This window comes from Rhizophagus irregularis, chromosome 22 (genome assembly GCF_026210795.1).
Source record: "Rhizophagus irregularis chromosome 22, complete sequence".
In the NCBI taxonomy this organism is placed as follows: domain Eukaryota; kingdom Fungi; phylum Glomeromycota; class Glomeromycetes; order Glomerales; family Glomeraceae; genus Rhizophagus; species Rhizophagus irregularis.
Genome location: NC_089450.1, coordinates 2,301,010 through 2,328,741, shown reverse-complemented (window position 1 = coordinate 2,328,741; position 27,732 = coordinate 2,301,010). Strand labels below are relative to the sequence as shown.

The window sequence follows — 27,732 nt, the reverse complement described above, 5'->3', positions numbered from 1 at the left end:
AAGCTTTATTTATATAAAAAAAAGATAATGATCATATTTTATTTTCGATTTAGCCTAGTCCGCATGACAATAATAAAAGAACAAGGGGATATTTATCTACAGTACGTATTTTCGTTAAATTTTTATCCCGAATTTATTAATTTTATTATGTTTCAGGAAAAAACATTTTTCTGGTTACTATATAAGCATTTTATCATAAACAATTCATGGTGGTGCCTCTGAAATTTGTGACCCGCAATATACGGTACATAGAAAAATATCTAGCGATAAACTAAAAGTAATACGTAAATTCTATTTTAAAAGTTAATTAGGCGGGCCTTTGCCAAGTTGAATGGTGAATGGTCCAACTCTATAACCTAGACTAATCCATAGAAAGGAAATAAAGCAGATGAAGAAAGAAATATGTCTTGAAAGGTCTAAGGCGAATTCTGTCGGAGAATTTCTCAAGGGCTACCGTGAAGAATATTGAATGATTTTTATTCCGAATTTGATAAGAAAAAGTAAATGTTATTTACTGTTATAGCATTTACCGAGCGATAACAATAATCACGGATTGTATCTAAAATTCAATATTTGAATTTTATTTATTTATGACAATTGAAGTACGTGGAACATTAATTGCATACGCTATCTGAGTTTTGTGGCTGATTCTGCGCAACGATATACTGTAGTACAATTGATTAATAATGATGAAAATAACATTTAACTCTGTTTATCTGTTTATCTGTTTAGAAAAAAACCAGTGTAATTTGTGTACCGAGAATTATAACAGGAGTTTTGACTCACGATCTCGTGATATACGCATGGTTGACATGCTTTTGCAGAACATCTAATTTAAATCATGTTTGTTACTAGAAAAATATTTTGTTCCGTTTATCCGTTTATCTGTATATCGTGATCGCAAATCGTTTGGTCGTCAAAAATATATAAATATAGAATATTAAAAAATTAAAAAATTTACCAAATCAGGAAATAAACATCTAATTTTGGAATTGATTGGCTCAATATAATCGACAATATAAGAAAATTTTATTTGAAACACCGGAATCTTTCAATAAAAGAAGGGGAAAACGCCAGTTGCACCTTCCCGCTTCTAACTATTCCTTAACGTAAAACTCATTTGGAATTTCTTTGAATGATAACATGTTTACAAATACAAAAATACGTTTATTTCTTTCATGCGAAAAAAAAATAATTTAAGCCTTACCAAATTTGAAAGTATATAGATACTAAAATAGAAATGTTGGCGTAAAAAAAATTGATTATCTCCCATCTGTGATTTTTATATTAAATGTACCCCATTGTTTTACAGTTGAATCTTTTTATAAAAAAAAAATAGTCAATCAAGATAATCCATGAACTGAAAGATTGGTAGATAAATTTATTAATTCCAAATAAAAAAAGTAAGCTTTATCGATTACACCCATAAAAGGTATAATATAAATAAAAAATTATTTTATTCTTTATGATTTAACGTTCCGTGACACAACCTGATTCCAGAATTGTTTGGTCGAATAAAAAATTAATTTAATTATAAAATCCTTAATAGAATAAGTTTGTAATTCATTCACAAGTCAATATAATCGATGATCCCATTACATCTACTGTTATTTTTTGCAATATGCTATATTTCCATCCAATGAACTCTAGTATAACTTGTTGAATTTATTCCATTGAGAAGAATCGAGTAGCAATAAGCTCCTGCTCTACGAGCGATATGTCTAGCGATCCTATAACAATGATTAAGATTCGACGAGTAAAATACGCAGTTTGCAGAGTGTTTGCGTGCTTTTAAATCACGTGCCAAATTTTTTATTTTAAACTAACATAAGTCAAGACGTAACTGGTAGTTACCCTTATCATAAGAAATGTCTGCAACCCAATAACGAGATAACGATTTTAATTACACAAAAAAGGCCAAAAATACTTTTTAAATTAATTTGGTTACTTATTTTTACCTCATTTACTTATTTATCATATAAAATATATAAAATATCACTCAAAGGAGTTACGATAAAGAACCTAGAATTATGTATTCAAATTTATACAATAGGAATAATAAGTACAATTATCGTGAATCAAAATTTACAGCTGATTTTATAATGTACGGAACACTAAGTCAGTTTTTACTCCTTGCCGAGAGACAGAGACTCGATAATATTCGGTATGGTTCAAAATAAAACGAAAACTATACATTACCATTGTACTCGGCACAGATGCACCGAAATCCAATGATATACTTTTTATCCTATTCTAAGCTTTACCCAGTTTTACAGAATGTGTTAAGTATCTCTCGGCAATGAGTAAAAATGATTAGGCTTCGTACATTATGAAATCAATTGTAAAAACAATCAAAAAATAATTAATTTTGTTTAGATCACCATGGATTTTCGCGCTTTCATAAATCAGGTAATAGAATGTAATCGAAAGAACAAAGAAAATTGTTTACTTAACGTACTATTTATTAATTCCAATTGGTCGATTTTTTTTGAAAATAAGGTTTACAATTTTGGGCGTAACATTTGTAAAGGTACTGTTTTACTGTTTGTGAAAGGGAAATATTTTATTCGCTTTATATTCTTTCAAAGAAATATCAAATTATTACAAGACTTAAAAATCAATTAATATAAAGTGATATTATTTCATCATAGAAATAATTTTTATTGATTGATAGATAATCTCAAAGGAACCACTCAACTTAAAACTTTAAAAAAAAATTGTTCTTGAATAAAGCCTCTAATGGTAATTATATAAAAAAAAGATTATTGATTAATGTTAATAGTATTTTATAATAAAATAATGTAATATATATAACGTAATATAATATAATATAAATAAAAAAAAACGAGAGTTTGTTTCTTTATAAACCGTTTATTGTACCGTTATGAGTGTAGTCACCAAATATGACCATAAAATTTAGTGGAAAAAATATATATATAACTTGATCTTCTTTGACGTTCTACTCATATAAAATTATTTTCTTCCATCCTGTACCCAATAATCCGTTCCTTTAGTTCATATAAAATTTTTAGTTTTTACGATGAATCATTCAAATATTTCTCGCGATTTTTCAAATCAAACATTTTACTCAACTAACGATTATGAAGAGTCCACTTTTATGGATGACGCTTCGACTCAATCTTTTCCTATGCCCAACTCATTGTCCTATCGTATAAGAAACCGTCGAATTCAACGAAAAATAAGATATAGAAGTATAATTAATACTTATACGTTGATTCACATTAGACAGTTATCAAGACAGAACACGAACAATCAATTCGCAAGCCAAATATTTAATGGGTCTATTTTCTAAAATATCTTATTTTTAATTCAAATAATCCTTTCTAATTCGTGCTTCAAATATTATTGAAAACTTACCTTTGAATTAAATGGCAAAATTTATTTCTTCAATCCGTATTTCAATTATCGTTGGCAAAATCATTTCGAAATTTAAATTTATAATGCTGATTCATCAATGTAATCTCGTACATAATCTATATTCCTTTCAATTATTTACGTTTTCTCGCTCCATTCAAAAACAATATTTATTTTTCTTTTCGAAAATGGAACAATTTATAGAGAGTTTAAGTTCTGGAATATCTCGACTTACAATTTAAAAATTCACGTTTATATAAAACTAGTTTTGATTCTATATAAATGAAATGAAATTATTTTTTTTATTAGTTTAATTGTATTTATTTACTATTCGTTCGGACCATCCGATTATTTAAGGCTGAATATCCGTTTAACAACGTCGGATATTTTTTCACTATCATAGTTTTGCTCATTTTAATTCTTCACGTAATTTATACATTCCTTTTTTTTTTACTCAAAAAAAAAAAAAAAACTTAGTGTCTGTTGAAAGACTTTTGGGAAGTTGAATTAAAACTCTTGAGAGTTTTTATCGCAAGCTCGCACTTTATTATCATATAATCAATACACTGAAGAAATACATGTAATATAAAATAAAATACCTAAATAAACAATCGATTTTAAGTATATGAGCATTTGGAATATTTCAACTTATAAAAATATTTATTTCAGGGGTATTTTTAATAAGTGCTTAATTATTCTTTTAAGTATGTTAAAATAAATGATTTATACTTATCATTCGTGTCGAAATTATTAAATGACTTAATAATAAAAATACCCTGTAAAAAAAATCAATCCGTTTTTTATACCCCATCTTTTTTCCGTAAAAGGCTCATATTTCCGGAATTAATAATCTTATGTCACGAAATCCATCGAATTATTTACATTTTCCGTGAATGAAAAGATAAAATTTTTTATAGGGATAATAAAGGAGTGCAGAATTGTTTACCCCTTATTAGATTTGAAAAAAGCACTTCATTTGAATGCAGCCCACTCCGGGTCTTACCTTTTTTGACATACATACAGTAAATATAAATGTGTTACTTTGTTCGACCTCTATCGTCTACACAGCAAATCATATATCAAAAATTATTTTTGTGAAGAAACATTATTCATAGTTTTATTATTTTTGATTGTATGTTTAAGAATGAATAAAGAAACTGAATAATAATAACGAAATAATTGTTTTATTCAAGAAAGACACATATTTTGATTAAAAAACAAAAATTATAAAATTTTTTGATAATTATCAACTTAATTGATTTTTGGAAAATTATAACCGAAAATTGTCATTCAGGCATGTTTAAAAATATCATCGTATTATATGACATTATCTGATAATTTAACAAATTACTGTAGTTTGTAATTTTCTAGTTTCTTTTTTACAAATTCTTACTTGTGAAATATCCAATTGTAATAATAATCATAGCATTGTTAATTCATTATCTGCAAATGTTATGATGATCATAATAAATCTAAGATTTGTATTGAAGGATAAGTATCAGTATTTTTTGTAATTCTTAGCAAAAATTAAAATCGAGGGTACATTGTCATTACCAAGAATATATGTAACGATAATCATAAAAATAATAATGAAACTATTAGATTTATAGATAATTTACAATATTAGGCATGAATAATATGATTGGAGTAATAAATTTATTGATGTATTATTATATAATTGGATTACAAGATGATTACATAATCAAAATTTTTATATTTATAGTTTCTCGTATCATTTGCCATATTCGTAACTTTCAAAGAAGTTAAAAATATCATTATGTAATTCGAAAAGGTTGTTACAATACTCATACATACTTTATTTTGATTTATTGAATGTAACTTCGCTTTGGACCGAGTGAAACGTTACACCGATCAGGTGATCACGTTTAATTTTAATCAACTCCTACAATGTGGCGCAGCGTACAGTGTGGTGAAGTTTGAAGAACGAATGGGATCGAGAGGAGATGAGGTGATTTTGCTGACAATGATACAATAAAAAAAATTCGATATACGCGATCGACATGCTTGGTAAATATGTACATACTTTTGATACTAATTTTAATTATTTATCTCACGATTAGAACCCTTCTATTCGTGAAGAAAATTTGTCAATTTATCAAATAAGGAAATTAAGCGCCTTTTTTAATGCATGAACCCTATTTAAACGCAAAAAGTATCGGACTTGATCCTCCTGATGCCATCATCTTGATCTCCTTATTGTAAAATGCATCATGCGGGTCAGGTCGGACCCGTCATTTAAACTACCAAATTAAGCGTCTTTTTTTTTTTAATGCATGACATACTATTGAACATTGTAATATTCAACTTGTCAAACCAAAGTGTTGATTATAAAGATTGTATTACTCCAATACTTTTTTTACGCCAAAGTTTTATTATAGTTTTTGTTTTTATAGTAGTAACTAGTAACCGAATATAATATATAAAAAATGCTTTATATAATAAAAAATTTAATATATAGACAACACAATCGGGTTTATTTAACCACTTCTGCTATTTCTGAGATAAAATCTTTTTATTTTACATTTAAATGTTTTCTAAAAAGAAAGGTAATGGCGCGTGTAATATTTTTTTTTTGTGTAATATAAATAAGAAATTATAAAGGGGCAGTTGATAAAGACAGGTTTTTATTTCCTTTTGCAAATTTTTATATGAGTCGTTTATATAGCAAAGGACAAACTTTAACAATTAAATAAGGTTTCATCCGTTTTAGAGAAACTAAGGAGAGAGTTTGAATTTTGTTTTGTTATCGTAGAAATCACCAACTAAAGAGAAGCCAAGTTAGTCTATTTAAACAAGGTTTTTCTTTCGCCGAGTATTACTTATTATCATATTCGTTAGGATTCTTTCTTTTTAGAACCCCAATAATTTTGCAGCTGACAATGGGTACATTAGTAAATTCCATTGTGAATTTTTGTATAACAATCCTATTCATTACTGATTTGTGTTACACAACATTTTTTCGGCTGTTTCAGTAGTAAATTCTTCTCATTAGAAGACTCTTCCCTCAAATAAAAGGGAAGGGGAAATTTTTACTAAAAGAGTAAACGTGTAATATATGGCTGTAATAGAGTATAATTATTTATACATAAAAATTTTATCTATGAGATGCGCCAATCAGGAGCTTTATTATACCCTATCAGTCGAACGATGTAATAATATATTGTTTCTTTTATTACAAATCAACAAATCCAATCGAATCCATCGGATCGATTGTGCTCTTTTATTGCTTAAAAAAGTTACTCTATTTGTACCATTATCTCTTTCGAATAATAATAGTAAATAAGCTTAAATAAAATTCAAGGTTACTGTATTCTGCGCCTGCGGATCTATTAAACTAGGGATGTTAAGTCCGGAAAAATAGTATACTGGTACAATAGTGACTACATGACGAAGGCGATAACGTAAATGAAAAGAATATTTTTATATATATAATCATACATGATTTAATATAAAAATTTCGCGAATGAAAGTAGTTTGCAGTTCACATGATGTATAAAAAAATTTACATTTAAACATTCTATATATACAGTATAAAAATAGACGATTCGATTTCTATTTGTACGTGTGTACGTGTGCCAAACACTAGTCATGTGATTTCGACGCAGTCAACTGTCTTTAGTTTTCTCTAGCCGGAAAAAAGGTATTGTTTGATTATATAGCAAAACAAATAATATTTATACTATTTATACGTAATCAACCATGTTAGAATGAAATAATTATAAATTCTTTATTATTAAAAACAAATCTCACGCTAAAAATAAAATAATATTAATCATTTAAAGAACTCAAGCAAAGAAGGCAATAAAGTTATAAACAAACTTTACCTTAATTATGGCTAAACGCACTTGCTTACTATTACTTAATTAGAGACGTTTTAGTAACTCATTAATGTAACGTAATGTATAATAGAATATATATTGCTATATAATGCGTTCGGATTGTTTTAAAAAATTCGTAAATTTATTTATTCTATTTTTTAATTGTTCCAACTTAGTTTTACAGAATTTGAAACTAATCAAAATTGAATGAGCCCATAAAAGAACCTTTTATAAATAAATATAATAATTTAGGTAAAGTAAAGGGAGCTCAAATAATCTCGTTGTGCATATAAAAAAAGTTAACTAAAATTTCAATTTTTGGAATTATTTAACTCGGTTTTTCTTTCTCAGCGAAAATAACTCAGGATCACCTTGGTTTCTGCACAACCAACTGTTCTTACATTACATTTAAATTAATCTTATTATTCTCTAGCATTTTCTTTATTTATTAACAATGACTTATTATAGACAATAGAAAAATTAGGCGTTTTATTTAGTTTATTATACTATATAATGATTTTAAATTGTCTCTGATTGGCGTTTCTTATTCAATGCAATTACACTAGTGGTGCAAACTTTTGATAGTAATGCGGTCTCAAGTGGCGTAACATAATGGACGTAACTTAACTAGTCCAGTCGCACCAGCAAAAATTTGCTATCACGTGACATATTTTTTAATTTATCACATAGTCACACCCTCGTCCGAGTTTCACCGTTTATGTTTGAGGGACAGTTTTTTTCGAGTAGGTAAAAACTTATTCGTCACTCACTGTTTATTTCACGTGATCATACATAATGCTGTAACGCCGGCCATGCGCTAAATTTTTTGTCGGTGCGACTAGGTAGTTGAGTTTTGACGTATGACGTAATTAAAAAAATAATTAAATAATTAAAACAAATAAAAATATTAAATAAATTAGCATATTTTTTAATAAATATAATTACAATTACTGCTTCTTTTAATTAACAGCATTATTTAACATTTTTCTATACTATTACTAGTATACATATGACTCATTTCATTAATTAATGATCAGGTGATATAATTGAGGAATATATGAAATTTGTGATGATCTGCAAATAAAATAAACTTAGATAAGCTTTCTACAAAAAAACAATATGGTGGGGAATCGTCAGGGAATCGTTTTCCTATTGGATGTTGTAAATATGTGACATGTTAAAGTTAGTATAATGTGCTCTATTTTTATAACATTATTTGCACATTGTTACGTTTATTAAGGCATTTTAAACAGCAGTTTACGCTGTAAAACTTTTTTTAAATATATTAATAGGTTTATTTTTATTTTTTAGGCATTATTGTTTAATAATTATTGTAATTATTGTATATTATATGTATTTATATAATAAACAGCATATTTTTAAGGGTTATTCTTTATTTTTGACGGTATTTTATAATGGTTTTATTACATAAAAGAAGCGTTCGAAATATTTTTTTTTGATTTTTTTTTCGCTTGTTACACTAAATTCGATTGGTTCGATATTGTCACACTTATTTTCATGTGACATTTGGTTGGTGAGTTGGGATTAGCCCATATGATAAACGAAGGATATAAATTCATAATGATAGCATGTAAACAATTTACTCTAATCTAGTATTTAAAACATTATCAACTAGTATTTCAATAGGATTAAATTCCATATTGTTATTAACTTTTTTATTAGTATTAGGTATATTTAGTTCTTCACGCAATCCATTTACCCATCTATGGCGAAGTCATTTATGGCGTCATACGACAATGTGACGCTACTGACGGGACGTTGAAAAAAAATGATGTAACTACCCAAGGTTCAAAAATCTGCACCACTAAATTACACTACTTAAACTATATCACCTGATCATTAATACGTTTATTTCAAATCTCATGCGAAGAAATAATTTAAATCGTAAGTATAATAATACTGTAGATATTAAAATACAAATGATAAGACTTCATTTGAAAAATGAATAAACAATACAAAACTGTAAAAAAATTTGATTATCCCCTCATCTGCTGTTGATTTATATATCAAGATGTATCGATCTACTATGATTATACTATGATTATAGTTGAATTCTTTTTATAAAATATAGTCAATAAAGATCAAGATTTGAATAAAATAAATATAATCTTTATATTTATAGTTTAAATCAAAAAAGCTTGATCATACTCATAAAAGATTGGCGGACAAAATTTTATCAATCTTGTTTAATTGAAGTTAATCCAAGTATCATACGGACATCAATCTTTTGTCAACGATAGCTTGCGTTACCTTGGTCGATCTTTCGTTTACGCTGCAAATCTCCGTCCTCAGATTCTTAAACATTAAAATTATTTGTGAAGAAACATTTATTATTTTTGATAAGAAAATAATATAAAATAATTATTTATATATATAAAATTTTTGATAATTATCAACTTAATTGATTTTGGAAAATTAGATTTTTTTGTAGAAAAAGCAATTCAATATACAGTATTAATATATAATAAACTATAACCGAAAGCTGTAATTCAGGCATGTTTGAATATTATTGCATTATATGATGAATCTTACATTATTTCTGTAATTTAACTTCTTACTTGTGAAATATCCGATTGTATTCTTCGTTATAATAATATATAATAATGGCAATTGTTCATTAACTACAATTATACAAATATTATCATAAATCTAAGAACTGTATTCCAAAAATTTGAGGGATAAGTATCCGTTATCGTGGTAGTATTTTTGTAACATTTTAAAGTAAATTAGTATGGTCGTATAGTCGTTTCAATCCTTGACAAATTTAAATTTAAGGAGTACTAAATTATTATTGCCAAGAATATATGTGATTAGCTTTCTAATCATTTATGTAATAATAAAACTATTAGATTTACAAATAATTTGCATTATTAAAGAGCTGCAGTTTAGGCATGAATATATGATTGAAGTAATTAGAATTCGTATTATTATATAATTTGATTTATAAATCCATTATATAAAAAAAAAATTATATTTATAGTTATTACTCGCACATGAATAACAATAGTAAATCTTCATTTACCATCATATTCGTAACCTTCAAAGAAATTAATAATTTATTATTATGTAATTTGTTCACAACATTGTTACAAATTGGTCTCGAATAACAATAGTAAATTATATATAAAAAAGTTCTCTTAAATTCGATATTTCTGTGGAAACGTGATCGGTGTAACATAGTATATAAGTAGGTTCGGTCTGAATTAATATTGCATATAGTGAAGTGAAATTACAGTAATCATTAAACATAAGAACGACTATGTCATAGATAAAAATAAAATTGGTAATATCTTATAGTAGTCAGAATTGTATAATGGATGGAATAAGAAAATCAAGGGAGATACATACAATGCATAACACAATATTTTTGAAAAAGAAACAAATTTATAGATAATAAAAAATAAATAAATAAATAAATTCGGATTAATAAATTTCTTACTTGCCAAATTTATTCATTTTTCAATTGGTTATAATTTAAAAAAAAAATCCGTTGAAAAATTGAGTAATTGATAAAACACTTGTACTTTGCTGTGGAAGGTTCGCGATAAGTCTCAATGTGTGTATGTTAGGTCGAAAATGCCTTCTTATAATTCTTTGTCTTCTTAGTTGTTTCTGCCTTTTTTGAGAAGACATTTTCGTTTGTATAACGTATATTAATAAAGAGGAGATAAAATAATATGCGTATATTTAAGGTGGAGAAAAAAAAAAGGTACGAAGAAAACGACGTATTTATAACATTTAAATATTTAACATTGCGTATAGATAATGACAGATAATCGATACAATAAACATCCATCTATACATATATATTAGTGTATATGAAGTTGTCTTAATAATATATATTATTTATAGTGCATCAGGAAATTTTTTCAGGGGATATATATCGATGGAAAGATCACGTGACATATATCGATAGTATCGATATGGAGAAATCAGATTAAATTGACAATAATCATCAATACTGTTAAAATCGATATTTATCTCTAGTTAAAAATCGATAATTATCACTACAGGTTAAATTGTTATATTATCTATAGTTAAGTATCATTGTATTTATTCATGATTAAATAATTAAATTAGATTATTTTATTTGTCGCATTATTCAATAACAAATGATACATTTTTAAATCTATACTAAATATATACTAATCTAATCAAATCTAAACCTACAAGTGAAGTTTACGTCCCAAATAGTCTTAGAGCCTAAAGAATAAAAGAAAAGAAACGTTAAACGTTTCTGAAAAAATAAAAAGGTAAGTTAAGAAGCTTACCAGTTCCGATTCAGCGAATTAGCGAACTTGAAACTCCAAAGTACCTAAAATAAAAAAGTAAAAAAGAAACGTTAGAACGAACATTTCTTAGTAAAAAACAAAAATAAAATTAAGTTTTGTAATGAGAAACTTACCATTATTTTACCATTTCGGAATGTTGAATCACAAAACTTACAAAAAAAAATAAAAATAAAGAACGTTAGAAACGTTCCTTTAAAATGCAAAAAAAAAAACTTTAAAGCTTCGTAACAAAACTGTTATGAAACTTCAAGTCTTCTCGAATCCCTACCCATCTCCCGAAACTTACGAAAACTGCTATCCCAATCCAAGATCAAGGCTAGAAGAAACCTAAAAATAAATAAAGAAACGTTAGTACATTTCTTTAAAAAAGAAAATTTTTTTTAAAAAAAAGAATCGAAGTTCGAAACGAACTTTGAAAACTAACCGTTATCCAATATTAAAAAGAGCCCGGAGAGCACCTACAAAAGAATAAAAGAAGAAACGCTAGTTAACGTTTCTAATTATATATATATATAATGATAAGTTTCATAATGAAACTTACCATTTCCACATTCCAATGGTACCTGATCCAGCAAATCCTCATGAACCCTACAAGAAAAGAAAAAGAAACGTTAAAAACGTTTCTATTAATAAAATAAAATAAAAAAATTGTGTTTCACAACAAAATGTTGCGAAACTTACCGATTCCGTATCCATAACTCAATACTGGACAAAACCTAAAAAAAATAATAATAAAGAACGTTAGAAACATTCCTTTTAAAAAGCAAAAAAAAATATTTTAAAGTTTCGTAACGAAAACTTCACCAACCATATTTTGAAACTACCCGTAATAGCAATCCGAGATCAAAGCCAGAAGGATGGAGGGACCTACAAAAAAGAATAAAGAAATGTTAATAAGACATTTTTAGAAAAACTAAAAAGATAGCTTCTTCGAAGCTTACCTGGCATTCCAACCCAAAATCGAAAGCTGAAGGGAACCTACAAAAAAAATAAATAAAGAAACGTAATGTTTCTTTAATAATATTAAAAAAAAACTGAAGATTCGAAGTTTCAAAATGAAACTTCAAAATCTAATCACATAATCCGAAGAGTACCTACAAAGAACAAAAGAAGAAACGTTAGTATAACGTTTCTCAAAGAAAAGAAATTTAAGCTTCGCAATGAAATGAAACTTTGCGAAATGAACCTACAAAAAAAAAGAAATGAATTACATTTCTTATAAAAAAATAAATAAAAAAAAGATACTCGCCTTTCAAAGAACAGTCATCTATAAAATAAAAGTAACGAACGGTTAGTTAGTAAACTTCGTTAAAGAATAACTTAAAGTAAAAATAATTAGCCTACCAAAATCCCAAGTCGAAAAAAAATTAAACACACTAATCTCCTTTTTAAGACCGAAAGAAACACCTAAAGAAAGAAGAAAAAATGAATGTTAACTTTCGTTAAAGAAATAAAGAAAGAAAAAATATCATCATATTGTCTTACCGAAATCCCTTGTTGAAGAGCTGAAGAACCGCCTACAAAAGAAAAAGAAATGAACTTTTAGTAAAGTTCGTTAAATAAAAAATATTAATAAAAAATTAGTGTCTTACTAAATAAAATCCTGAGTCAAAAAGCCGATGCGTCACACATTTTTTGGCCTTCTAAACAGAAACGCGAATTCCCAAACATCCGAAGGCTGAAATGAAGACAAATTCTATAAAAAAAGGAAGATTAGTACTAATGCGAAAAAAAATAAGTTTAAAATCTCAAAAATTTACTTACATTTCTACAAGGAAACCACTGAAACGAAAACGTAACTTAAAAAAAAATTTATAATTTTTTAAGAAGTGTTTAAATTAAAGGGAAGGTTGAAAGAGAGGAATGAAAGAGAGGAATGAAAGAGAGGGAGAGGGAGAGGGGACTAAACGGAATGAAAAAAAGGAAAGGGAAAAACAGAAGTGAGCCAAAAATGAAAAAAATGGAAAAATGAAATGAAACAAAAGGTGAAAACGAAAAAAAAAGAAAAGGGAAAGCGTAAAAGGGGTGAAGTGGTGAAAGGGAAAGTGTGAAAGAGAGACAGGTTAGAGGGAGAAGGAAATAGAAGAGTGTGAATGGGAAAGGGCGAAAGAAATGTTTAATTAAACTTTAAAAAAAAAGTTTAAAAAAAAATACTTATCGCGTCGCGTCTTAGTAGCTGAAAGTCATGTCACATGATATGATACACGTGATTGTCAAATAAAGAACCTCGTAACTTAATTATAGTATCATGTTACATAATCACAAGAAAATTTTTTAAAGGATGTCCTATCAGTCCTAAATTAACATGCATTTAATATCATTATTTATCTTTCAGATAATTATTAATAGATATCATTAACATTAAATAACTTACAGAAATTTATCGATAAAATCTTTTTAACACTTAATATCATTATTTGTTTTTCAGATTATTATCAATAAATATCATTAATGTTAAATATCTTATAGAAATTCATCGGTAAAATTTTTAACACTTAATATCATTAAATATTTTTTCAGATAATTATCAATAAATATCATTAATGTTAAATATCCCAGTTATTTATTGATAATCATCATAATACGTTAATTATCGATTTATTTGGTATGATAAAATGGGATAATTATCGATAAAGTGATAATTATTGATGTATATCTTCTATAAAAATTTCCCGATGTGTATCTTATCTATTCAGGGCATTGTTTAATTGTGTTTTTGTTTTTGCGCCCATGATTGTAAAAGGAAATATTTTGCTTGACTCTGTTGCCGGTTTAGGATTTTGATGAAAGTAATCTTGGTCACATTTACACAAGTTTCACCAATATATTGCACAAAACTAGTTGCGTCTTCAGTTTATCTTTTCTTTTTCCGAAATATATGAAAATCTTATCTCTGTAGAAGGAGAAACGTGTGACTGAGAAAAAATATATAAATCCGATTGTGATACAATATATATTTAAAATCTAACATTCGGTTTATGATACAAAGTTATAATACCATATTTCGCGGTATTTAAGCGCACATCGCCATAACGCCATAATTATGGCCTGGAGTGATTACTTTCGGCAGGTGCTTAATTCCGCAAAATATGGTAAATCATATACTTAAGAAATAAAATTTTTGATTTAACGCAAATGACCGAGTTAGTTAATGTCGTACGTACGTATCATTGCAAAAATTTTTAATTTTTTTTTGATATTAGTTTTTATCATTTATCTCATGATTAAACGCTTCTATTCGTGAAAAAAGTTTTTCAATTGATCAAATAGGAAATTAAGCGTCTTTTTTAATGCATGAACCCTATTTAAACTTCTACGTAATTTGAAACCTACTATTGAACATTATAATATTCATCTTTGTGTAATTTCTTTAAATAGGAAGTCATAAAATGCAAGCATATGAGTTCACAATAACCAAAACGACAATTTAGACGCAATTTAGACGCAATGAAAGGATTTATAATCAAATAAAACTAAGCTGTGACCAAATTTTAATTAGTACTATATGACTTGACTTTGTTAGTTCACCCAACGTATTAAATTAAGATGTTGATTATAAAGATTGTATTACCTATAATACTTTTTTTTTACACCAAAGCATCTATTATAATTTTGCTTTTATAGTAGCAAATCGAATGTAGTTGAATGTAGGTACCAATAAATGCTTTAATAAAAAAAATTTAATATAATTATAGCAATCGGGTTTAATTAATCACGGTTCCGTTGTTTCGGAGATAAAGTTTTTTTTATATATATTTAAATATTTTCTAAAAAAAGAAAAATAAAAGCGCATATAATTTTTTGTAATATATACAAGAAAGTATAAAGGGGTGTTTGTATCAGTTAATAAAAAAAACTTACGTAACATTTGAATCATTAAAGAGACGCCAACGGAATTAGACAGGATTTTTCCTTTTACAAATTTTTTATTTATTAGTTAAGGAGTCATTTTATAACAGTTAAGTAAGGTTTCTGTCGTTTCATTTTTGAACGACTTTGAACCTTGATTGAATTTAAATTTGGTTTAGTTACCACAGTAATCGGAAAACCAACCTCATTTAATGATATCAATGAGATTCCAAGTTAGTCAGAGTATTATTTATTACTATTTTCGTTAATGATTCTTTCTTCAGAACCTCCAATAATTTTGTAGCCGATAATGGGTATATTCACATTAAATTGTGAACTTTTATATGGCAATCCTATTCGCAAATAAATAAGTAGGTGATTATTGATTTGTGTGACAAACCATTTTTTTTGTTGTTTCAGTTTTAGGTTTTTTTCGTTAGAAGATTCTTCCCTATGAATAAAACAAATAAAAGTGAAAGAAACATTTTATAAAAAAAGTAAGCGTATAAATAGATGATTGCGATAGAGTATGATTGTTATCTAAAAATTTTATCCATGAGATGCACCAATTAGGAGCTCTTGTTATACTTATCAGTCGAACAATATTATAGTTATTGGATAAGCATAAAAAAAATATCCAAAAAAGGTTACTCTTCTGATTAATAATTGTAATACGCTTAAAATAAAGTTTAACTATTTTGTGTTACATTTTATTTATGTAAACTATATTAAAAATATTCAAATAATAAACATTTAATTAAATTAAGGATGTTATTTACACGTACTTTGTATCACTCTGCGTAGATCATAATATTAATCCAAAGAATCATATTCATTAGGCCGAATAGTTGCATATATATATATAATCACATGATTTAATATAAAAATTTTGTGAACGAAAGTTTGCAATTCATATGGTGTATAAAAAATTTACATTTAAAATTTTTTACATATGTAAAATAAAAGCGCTCGTCCACAATATTTTAAAAATTTATGAATATCTAAAGGTTTTATCTGTCTGACCTTAAATTAGTAAATTTAATGGGATCAATGGAATATTTTTTTTTGAACCTTGACTAAAATTTTTTTTATCCCAAGTAAAGTGATCAGTTTGATTAACTATGTGTAGACAGTAAGACAGGAGGTATAAAATACATTGTATTAAAAGGTTAACCATAATTAATTAAACCCGCTCGCCCATAAGAAGCCCACCCTTCGTAAATCGTAACTTTGACTAGTAAGAAAGTTATGCACACACGTGACTGTATGTAATTTGTCATGTTATCCAGAGGCTTAGGATTTTTTAGTGGCGAAAAATGTTTCGGACGCGTGTAGATTATGTATATTTGATTACGTAAGCGTTTCGTTCTATGATCATACTTCTTTTAACTAAAGGTGAAAATTTTACCTTTACGCATATCGCATGTAACATTTATGTAAAATGATCGACACGTGCTGTTCATTTAGATAAAAAAATTGATAATCTATTTTGATTGTAATATCATACATACAGAAATTTAAGACAAAGTTATTTAAAAACAATATAGTATCACATGGTATTCTTTCAAATAAACTATCTTACTACTAAGTTCAGATAATTCAAGTGTAGGCAAGGACTCAGCCACTTAGGTACTGGAATATGCCATTCATTGTATGCTAAGGATTTTTATATTGTACATTTAAATATTACAATTTTATGAATTCGGTAAATATCGGAGAAACAATCTTTATTTATGTTAATTACTACTTTATAAAATTGCCTTAACGATTTGCCTTCATAATTTGACTATTTAAAGCTTTAATTACAAATTTTACGCAATTGTGCAGTACTTTTTATTCTTCTGATTTGTTGAATTAATCGATTGCGCTGATAAACAACGCCTGGAGTTTTACTATTGTCTTTAGTTCATTTTATCCATTTTTACTTTCATTCACGATTTAATATTTTGTTAGTTACTCTAACCCTACGTAATTGTGCAGTATTTTATTCATTAATTTAATCGATCGCGTTATTTATTTTCATATGATATTTTTAGATTTATCTATCTAATTTTTTTATAAATATGACCTCAGATTTTCTTTTTCTCATTATATTAAATTATCATCTTCAACTCCTTCATATAAAAATGCCATTAAATAATTACAGAAATTTAATTTCATTTATTGATTTTAATCATGATATTGTTCGTAGACGTCATCAAAGAAACATGAATAGAAGAATTAGATGTAGAATTATTAATAGAACATATAGAAGACATATATCTACCAATAACGCAAATACATTTTCAAATCTAATTACGCAATTACCATTGCAAATTACGAATGATCCGTTTACAAATCAATTATTTAATGGGGTTTCTTCCCTTAAATAATTTTTAATATAGTAAGTATGATTATATTACTTATTTATAACTCTTAATTTTAACTTAATTTTAACTGTCTTATTTTTAAACATGGGCAGATTGGTGATCGACATAAACCGTAAAATAATATATTAGGCAATTTAATATATATATATGTGTGTATATATATAATTTTTTATAGAATTTAATGAAAAAGATTCAAAGTTATAGAGGTGTAAAGATACATCAATTTTGAAATATGAATTTATTATAAGACGAATTTTAATCACAATTGTTAAGCTTATTAAGTTTTCAATTTACATCAATGTTGAAATATGAATTTATTATAAGACGAATTTAATCACTTATTAAGTTTTCAGTTTCCACCAACAATATATGATCATGTGCCAATACTTTAACCGACAAACTTTTTATATAGTAATTAAAGTATTTTATTATGTCCTAATATAAAGATCACACTATACATTTTTTTAATGATATACTATATGTAATAAATAAATACCTCGTCATTAGGGTGTCCAGGATAGAACGGTCACACCTTTTTCACACTTTTTGTTATTTTTTCACACTTTTGGTGTGGCCGCATTTTTTGGCAAAGTTTCACATTTTTCACACTATCCGCAGTAAATTGAGTTTTATTGGTCGATTGATGATCACATGATTGGTTTTCGTTTATCAAATTTTGGCTCGAATTAAGATAGCGAATTTGAAGTTAAAATTATTATGTTAATTCCAGCCGAAATTACGCTAAATCTGGCCAGAATTAAAAATCGCACCAAACCACACTTTTTGTTTAAATCACACCACACTTTTCGGGCCATCACACCATGAAATCCTGGACACCCTACTCGTCATTAAAATCATTAAAATAGACTATAAATAAACTTGTGTCTGATTTTATAGTGTGTTCGGGAGAGTCCATATATAAAATACTTATTGTACAGGTCTTTATAGGCAATACTTTGCTGTTTTTGATTTCAACAATTTGACGGCCTGCGAAATGGCTTCAATCGAAAACAGCAGAGCATTGCTACAATAAGTATATAGTATATTATTACTAAATTCATAATTCCAAGTATTTAACAGCATAAAGTACTACTACTATATATATAAAAGTTAAAAAAATATTTTATAGTGCACATGACGATATGTAATTTGCATAATTATCTAAAATAAATGCATAAATCATCAATAACAGTTTTATTTATAATTCAATAAAAGATTACGCGTATTATAATCACAACAGCAGTTTTATTTTTGGAAAATTTCTTTGATTTAAACGCTTGCATAATTTTATTGTTCTTTTTTTTAAGATGTTATTAACGTGACTTCACAATAAAAGTTACAAAACGTATTCATCCAAATCATATTGTAATTAACAAAAAGGGACGTGTACCACGATTTATTAAGATACGTAAAAGTTACATTTAAATGGTAAAACGTCTATTTTATTTATGGGGTTAGTCTTACAAGTTGAAAGAGTATGTAAACTTATATTCCGATTTTTAAAAATTTTTTTACGTGATTATATATATAAAAAAATATTTTTTTTATACCATAGCGTGCTGTATGAAGTAATAATAGTGTAAATAATGAGGGGTTCGGATTAGGAATAATTTTGTCACGAAGTGAATTTTTTTTCAATTTGATAATTATTCTAGGGACTTGAAATTTTTTTTTTTATATGAAAATAGTACTAATTGTTACTCTTTATTTATTATTTGCAGCTTTTTCGTCTTACAAGTCTTATTACCTTCCTTAATCAATATTCTTTCTATTAGAAAAATAATTAATCATTTAAAGCATCATCTGATATAGTTATAGAGGTGTTATGCAATTAAATTGTAATAATTGACAACCAAAATATTATCTTAGAATTGTTGATATTAAATTTCTGAGCGTAATAATTAGAATACATATAATCGAATGATTAGAAATTATATGATGTATCAACTGAAGAAGATAATGGGTTATATAATAACTTAATTAATGCTACTGGAAAATATTTTGCTGTGTTAAGCCACTGTTAATTTCAAAGTTTCAATTTTGTTATTTTTCATGAAAAAATAAATGAAATTATGAGTTGAAAAATTTTTGGTTCGAGAAACAAAGCTGTGTCACATGATATAATGTACAGAGCCGAACAATACATAAAAAGGTAACAAAACCTTCCTTTTTTGGATAATGACAGGCGGCATTAGGCCTTGAAATAAATTTGTTATTTGTGCCGATCTCTTGTTTATATATTGCTCGCATCCCCGATATAATAATTATCATTGACATTGAAGTTAGGTAAGAACAGAAAGGTTAGAATAAATCCTCATAGAAGGGCTCCAAGGCTTAGAGCTGAGAGGTAGGATAGCGCAGCACCATTTTAGCTTTTAAAATCAAGTGCTCTGACTGTTTTTTGGTGGGACTTATACAGTAAATCAATTATATTCTAATTAATATAATATTCTAAAAAAAAATTTCTTTCATTTTTTTTATACATGTATCACCTTTTATATAATAACATTCTTTTGTTGTTAAACAAAATAAAATAATTTTATTTTTTTATTATCGCTCTATTCTATAGTTTGAAGACTTTAGTACGTCCAAAATCTTTTAACGTTTAATAGATGTCTTATTCATTTTTATGTAAGAATTTTATTACTTTGCTTTTATTTAAAAGAAAGGTAAATTTTAAATATTTATATTTAGCCTTATTTGGTTACATTTATTTTTTTTTTCAAAGCTGGGAACACAAACTTTAACTTGGATCCGAGTTAGCACTGAGTTAATGATGATCATTTTTTGTTTTTTTATTTAAACCCACAACAATTGCCCAGCAATTATCATTTTTCAACATTTCATTAAACTTAAAATACATTAATATGTATCATTCACAAGAAAATATTGACAATAGTGCTCATGAATCCAATTTAACTGGGTTCACTAATCATAACTGCAATAGGTTATCACAACCAACTGCAGAAACTTTTATTCAACCGGAAAATATTAACTGCAACGATCCTTCTTGTAACTGTAATTATGATGCTTCCGTGATGAATAATAATAATTTTTCAGTTGCGCATGCGACCATTTCTCTTGATCATAGTACTATGTCTCACAGTATTTCAAACAATAACGACATTATTTCTCCTGGCAATACTAATTATCAGCAATCAATTTTTAATGACGGTTCAGACAATAATATTAATATCTCTCCCAACGACAAATATCAGCAATCTATGTTTAATAATACTACTTCACCTCCGCCACCACAATTCCACCCGCAATACATTGATCAAAATTCGCCTCAAACTAATGTCTTTCCTTCACTTAATTCACTTGGTATTGTTATAAATTCTCCTCAAACATACGTTATCATTATGCCAAATCGTCAACAAGATGCTTACCCGAATCATTCTATCACTGATAATTTACAAACTCAATTTAAACAATAAATTAAAAAATATGTAGAAATTTAGGATATTGATGATTCGTTTAGCTTTTTATTTACTTATATTTTTGTACTTGTTTTATTTCTTTATTCAATTTATCGTATATTGTAATCTACTAACCAGTACATTTAAATAAAATATTGTTTTAAAAAGAATGTTGTCAAGAGATAATGTGTTATGGAATACTATACTTTTTACTCATTGCAAATTTCTGCTCTCTTTCAATATTAAAAAAGGTCAACCCTTTTTTTTCATTAATACTTTAATGACTATTTTTGCTAGTTTACAAGTTTACACCATATCTATATGCAAGTAAACTTTCATTATAGTCGTTAATAATTTCCGGATTTAATAAAATACCCGTTGTCGGTGTCGGCAAAGAATTATTATTTTTTTTTTTTTTACAGTTTATTAATTTAAGCAATTATACGAAGAGCAAATTACAAAAATTTTTAAAACACTTAGAAAGCAAATTAATAAATAATTTACCCTCTATAACTAAAGGAATCGAACAAAATAAAATTTTCTATTTAAATCTAACTAAATTGTGTTTCGGCAAAGAATTATTATAAATAACCGGCGGTAGAATGTAGATACTTATAATTAGTCGACTACCGTTAAAGTGAAGTAAAGCTACATAAAACAAAGTAGTATAATTGAGAAGGAAATATTTTACCTTTTATTAATGATTTTATTATTGTAGAAATCTTGAATTTGGAAAATTTTCTGATATACTTAGATTTTTCATCGCATGATTATTAACTAAATGCACACATATATGATAATTCCAGCTTTTATACGAAGACAAATGAGGGTCAATAATGATAAATCTTTCGAAACTAATATCCGAATAGTTACGATAATTTCTCATTTTATAAATTATAATATGGTTTATTGATAATATTAATTTTTTTCATTAAAATTTTTCATACTGTAAATTGTAAAATTCTGCATAAATGACTTACCGTGTAACGATGTAGCGTGACTTTTGCATTTGTGCGGATACGAGCCATGCATAACGCCTCCGTCGTACTAACCTAAAATATCATATTTGCCGTTGTAATAGCCTACTCTCTTAAAAAGTTTTTATTAAAAGATTTCGATTTTATAACAAAAAAGGAATTTAACAGCAAAGAAAATAAAATTATGAAATCATTTCCTGTCGGTTTAAAAACATCGACATAAATAAAATAAAAATGTGAAAGAAAAAAGGAAGTTTATTTGTGTCTGAACGTAAAGCCGTAATTATTTATTTATACATATATGTGTAGTATATTTTTTACATTACTTCAAGTGATTTTTTTTTTTATACAAGATATAATAATAACATTAACACGTTGAGTTTGGGTCACTACTCACTGGTATTTTTACCAACAAAATAGCCGAACCGAACCGCAGTTACACAGTTTCAGTATCAGGCCAGTAGTATCGGTTCCACGATTTACCGAACCGGAATCATTTGGCTACGGACTATGGTAATTTAGTTCTTAAAGTTTTTTTCACCTCACTTTCAGAATAATTTATGTAATTGACGCGCATAAACATTAAATATAATACGAGATATTAAATAATAACATTGAATTTCCAAATTTTATAATTAAGTTAATAATAATTATAATTACGAAAAGTGAGTAAAAATTTATTTTCATTTGGATCTAAAAGAAACATATATATATATGTTTTAATTTTTTGCATTTGAAGAAATCTCAATGGGGCGTTGGGCGGTAATAATGGTACATTACAATACTGTTGTTAAGTAACATAATCAATTTTATTAATTTATAAATATTCAAAAAGGGTGGTAAAATTCCATAACTATATAATATAATTTTTCAAGAAAATGCTAAATTAGTATAATTAAATAAATTCGCGTACAGTATAGCAAAAAAATTTTTTTTTATTCTATTAGCTTACAAATTAAATTAGAATATATGAAGACTTTGAAATAATAAAATAAAAATTTAAAATGGAAAAAATGTTTAAATCCGGTTGAAACCAATAAGTCAATTTTAGGCGTTCTTTGAATGATTTCATTTGATTAAAATTATATTTGTCATATGTTGACATATAAATTTAGCCATAAGGCATTTATATTTATTTCGTACAACAGAATAAAAGAAAATGATTCTTTAGAACTCATCCATTTTTCTATCAATTATTAAAAGGAAATTAACGTTTAGGGAGTTATTAGCAACTCTGATTTCTATAATATATTAATAAATTGTGAACATTTTTCACTTTTTTTTGAATCAATAAATATAAAATTATTAGTATATATTGCATAATAATAATTTCACAACGAAGGCTATTAAATATAACTATTATAATTTATGTAGTCAGATAAAATTTCACTATTCTATGACTTTTCTACATTTATTACATTTCTTTCTACTACTGCTCATATCGTGCATTTAAAAACAAATTCATAAAATAATAATATAATAAAATATTTTATTTAAACATAGTTTTCCATAATTCATTCAATTAGTAATAATACTTTAACGCTTAATCTAAGTTTTTTAGAACATATGTAACAACACGTCTTTAAAATTTGATTTACACTAATGATCGACTAGTGTACAATTTGTATATAAATAAGTACTCAAACCCCGAGAATTTCAATTTTGTCATGATATGTCAAATAAATTTATTTTCCAATATAATAATTGTCCGATAATGTAATTTTATTGTGTACCATTCCTTGTGGCGTTAAGATGCAGATCACATGTAAATATGTAAATTTGTATGATATTCCCAGGGCTCGGCTATTATATGTTACATGGTTGATTGTGATTTCTTGATCACACAAAACGCCACACCGCCCTTAATGCACAAATTACTAAAAAAAATTTTTATTTATTAATATCTTCATACGAAAAAAACTTTATAAAATATTTTAGGTTATTTTATTTTTTATTTCATTTTCTTTATTTACCATATAAATGTTGACAAAATGATATAAAGAGCGGACAATAATGAATCTAGAATCATTTTATTCAAATTTACAATAGGAATAATAAGCACAATTCCCGTGAATCAAAAATTGTATATAATTCAATTAAGAATTTTTTATTTTATATTGCATTAATAGTAATAATCATTATAATATACTGAATCGGAAGAAAACGTAATCGGAGCGTGTGTATGAAAATTACCTTTTATCTCAATAAAAAAGATTTTTCCGTGAAGATGAAAATCATGAATTTAAAGCATATTTGAATGTTATTTTCATAAAAAGATGTTCGGTAATAACAATTTTAAGAAGGAAATAATAATTTTACGCAGGTGCGTTGCAACGCACCTCCCTTGGAAATTAGTAAAATTTGCTGATCATGAAGTGATCATAAATGATCGACAAATTTACTACTTAAAAATTTCCAAAAAGGGGGTGCGTTCAAATGCAGGCGTTCAAATTTTTTCTATATAAACCGAAAAAGGAAAAATAGAATAAGAAAGAATACTGTGTTATAAAAATGGAAACTTTTTTCATTATTTACACTATTATTACTTCATACAGCACACTATGGTATAAAAAAAAAATTTTTAAAAGTTCCATATTCGTTCAACTTGTAAGACTAACCCCATAAATAAAATAGACGTTTTATATCTATTATAATTTCGAATGAAAGAAGAGTGAATACTATGCATGGGATGCATGGGAGGTCTTTCAATTGGCCCGCAATAATAATAATAATAAATTCGGGATAAAAATTGAACGATAATGGCTTACTGTAAATAAATACCTTTTATTCTATCTTTCGTTATTGTCATACAATTTTTCATTTTTAAAATAATTCGGCTATTACGGTACATTATTGAGTGATATTTAGTGAATCGAAAATAAAATTTTAAATTTTTTATAAATAAAACCCTTGAAAGAAAAAAGGAATTTTTTTATTTCAACATTATAATGTGTTATCATGTATTAAATAACCATTGTTTACGTTCAGTTGTTCAAAAAAAATTTGTAAAGATGCTAGTTTTTAATTTCTTTTAAAAATATAACGAAGAAATCCTAATAAATTTATCCATGAAAACATGATAAAGTGTGTAACATACAACATGCAGTATATACTAGTATATACTGTATATCATGTTTAGATGAACAGAATAATATTAGGAATTACCGGAATTACCGGATTTCGACATGAAGGCATCGTCATTCGTCGAACGTAGAAGTATTTAATCCTTCGTTACAGTTCGGACTAATGATCACAAAATTTTTTGATAATAAATATATACATATATATATATAAAAAAAAAGTCAACTTCATTACCAAGTCAGCAGGAAATATCATAAATATCGAAAATAAAAAATTTTGTCAAAAGAAAAAACGCAAATACAGCGAAAAATGGGTAACATTAATAATTTTTAAAATAAGTTTTCAAACCAAACAATGTACCAATGTTTGAACTTAAAAAAAATTCTTTCAAAAAAACCTACTTAGAACCTTACTTATATGGAGTATTCTTTACGTCATTAATTATATTAGAAATAACCCCTTAATTAAAGGAACATTTATTTTATTCCGTAGTCATCTTTATTCAAAAATTTGTTATTCAAACTTTGATTTAATTTATAGAAATTATATACGCACATCTTCTACATTTGTAACAAAAAAATCTTACGTGTGAATGAATAAAGAAAAAATTTTAACACAGTAAAAAATTAATATTCTTTTAAACTTGGAACAATTAAATGCTTGGCAATTTAGTTTTGCTTATTCTACTAACTTTACCAGCATTAGATATGGTAAATTAATCGCAGTACACAAAAGTCTTGTATATAATACTTTAAATTTAAGTTTTAATAATTTTATTCAATTGAAGACAAAATATCTACTATGATTTTTTACACTAGGTGAATAAATAAAAGTAAAATAAAATTAAAATTAAAGAAATAAGTAAAAAAAAATCCTAAACATTACAAAAGTCTTTTAAGTTAGGAAGAATTATTCGAATAGGTACTATCATCTTGTTGAAGCAAATTTAGAATATCTGAACTAGTTGATGGTACAATAATATTAATATTAATACTTGTCCGGGGAGAATTTATAGTTATTCCGAGTGACTTAAGTAAAGGAAAGACATTAGAACGAGGTGAAATTTGATCATTGTATTGCGGAGAAAATTGGGAAGAGGAAACATTATTAGGCACAGGTTGCTGATATTTGTTACCAGGAGAAATATTAGTAACATTCTCGTTTGAAGCGTCATTAGAAATTTGCCGCTGGTAATCATTATGGGCAGGCGAAATAATATCGTTATTATTTGAAATGTTATTGGGCATGGATTGTTGATAGTTATTATGGTCGGGAGAAATAATAGCATGTGAGAGAAAAATATCGTCATCCTTGTTCATACCGGAAATGCTATTATTGTGGCTGCAAGAATTGCAGTTAATACTTGGAGGATGTTCTGTTTGAATAGCTGTTGTTGCGCAATCATTATTCATGAATCCAGTAATATTGGATTCGTGGGCACTTCGACTAGTAATATTGTCTTGTGAAGGATACATGTAAATTACAGTATATTAATTAAGATATGGTTTTTGTCAGATCAAATTATCATTTATGTGGGTATTTGGGGTATTTAAATAAAAAAAATAAAATGGGTCTCGGTTATTTTTAACTCATATATAATTTTGTGTAACAACGATGTCTTTTAATAGTTACATGAATTGTTTTACTATAGAACATAATAAAAGTTATATAAGTCAAGTGTGAAGCCTAGTTACTAAATAGAATCGCTTCCAATCAGAGTTCAATTGACTGTCAAGAAACTAAATCATTTTAATCTTTTATTTTATTCTTTTTATTTAATCTAAAGTTTATTTTAAGTTTTATTCAACGTAATTATAGTTCGGAAGGAAAAGCTTTTTTTTATTTATTTTGGGAACAACATTTGCGATCCTATCTTTTCAACGATTAGATAATTTTTTATAGTTATCTTAAAAATTATCAATATTGTGTAATGACATTAAATCATTAATAATAAATGGTGAAACCTTTGACAAGGTCAGATGGTGTTTTTATATAGGCGTTCTGTACATCATTTCATAATTAATCTATTGTTCTATTGTACGATTCCTATTGTACCACCCGACTACTCGATCAGAATTTCATTATTCTGATATATAGCATGTTGTAATACTTTAAAATCGTACATATCTACATAAATTCCCGTAATCACACAAAAATTAACAGTTAGTGGAATCATCAATTATATTAATTTAGGAATAAATTTTAAAGTATTACAAAACACTCACAAAACCCGTTAGAATTCTTGATAAGTCTTAATATAAATTGAGTAAATTAATTTTTAAATTGACAGTATAAGAAAATTTTTTTTAAAACCACCGGAAATTTCCGAAAAAATACAAACTACAATAGATACTAAAATGCAAATGTAAGTTTTTATTGTAAATTCATTTAAAAAATGAATAAACAAAAAGAAAAGATGCCAACCATAAAGCGATTCTTATTTAAACGTAAAAAAATTTGATTATCTCATCTGTTGATTCATATATCAGATGTATTGATCTACTATG

General features: G+C 26.5%; 3 protein-coding genes across 3 annotated transcripts; 2 read left to right on the top strand and 1 right to left on the bottom strand.

Annotated features, from left to right (window-relative positions):
- Nucleotides 1-3,040: 3,040 nt before the first annotated feature.
- Nucleotides 3,041-3,313, top strand: OCT59_014723 (uncharacterized protein; the record flags this gene model as incomplete). Its single annotated transcript, XM_066150201.1, has 1 exon — nt 3,041-3,313. One exon carries the CDS (start codon nt 3,041-3,043, stop codon nt 3,311-3,313), a length of 273 nt encoding a protein of 90 aa, XP_066002390.1.
- A 17,299-nt stretch (nt 3,314-20,612) lies between these two features.
- On the top strand, nt 20,613-21,185 carry OCT59_014722 (uncharacterized protein; the record flags this gene model as incomplete). The annotated part of the gene is made up of 1 exon (XM_025312222.2): nt 20,613-21,185. One exon carries the CDS (start codon nt 20,613-20,615, stop codon nt 21,183-21,185), a length of 573 nt encoding a protein of 190 aa, XP_025190026.2.
- A 4,939-nt stretch (nt 21,186-26,124) lies between these two features.
- OCT59_014721 (uncharacterized protein) lies at nt 26,125-26,700 on the bottom strand (the record flags this gene model as incomplete). The annotated part of the gene is made up of 1 exon (XM_025323708.1): nt 26,125-26,700. One exon carries the CDS (start codon nt 26,698-26,700, stop codon nt 26,125-26,127), a length of 576 nt encoding a protein of 191 aa, XP_025190027.1.
- Between the last annotated feature and the right edge of the window lie 1,032 nt (nt 26,701-27,732).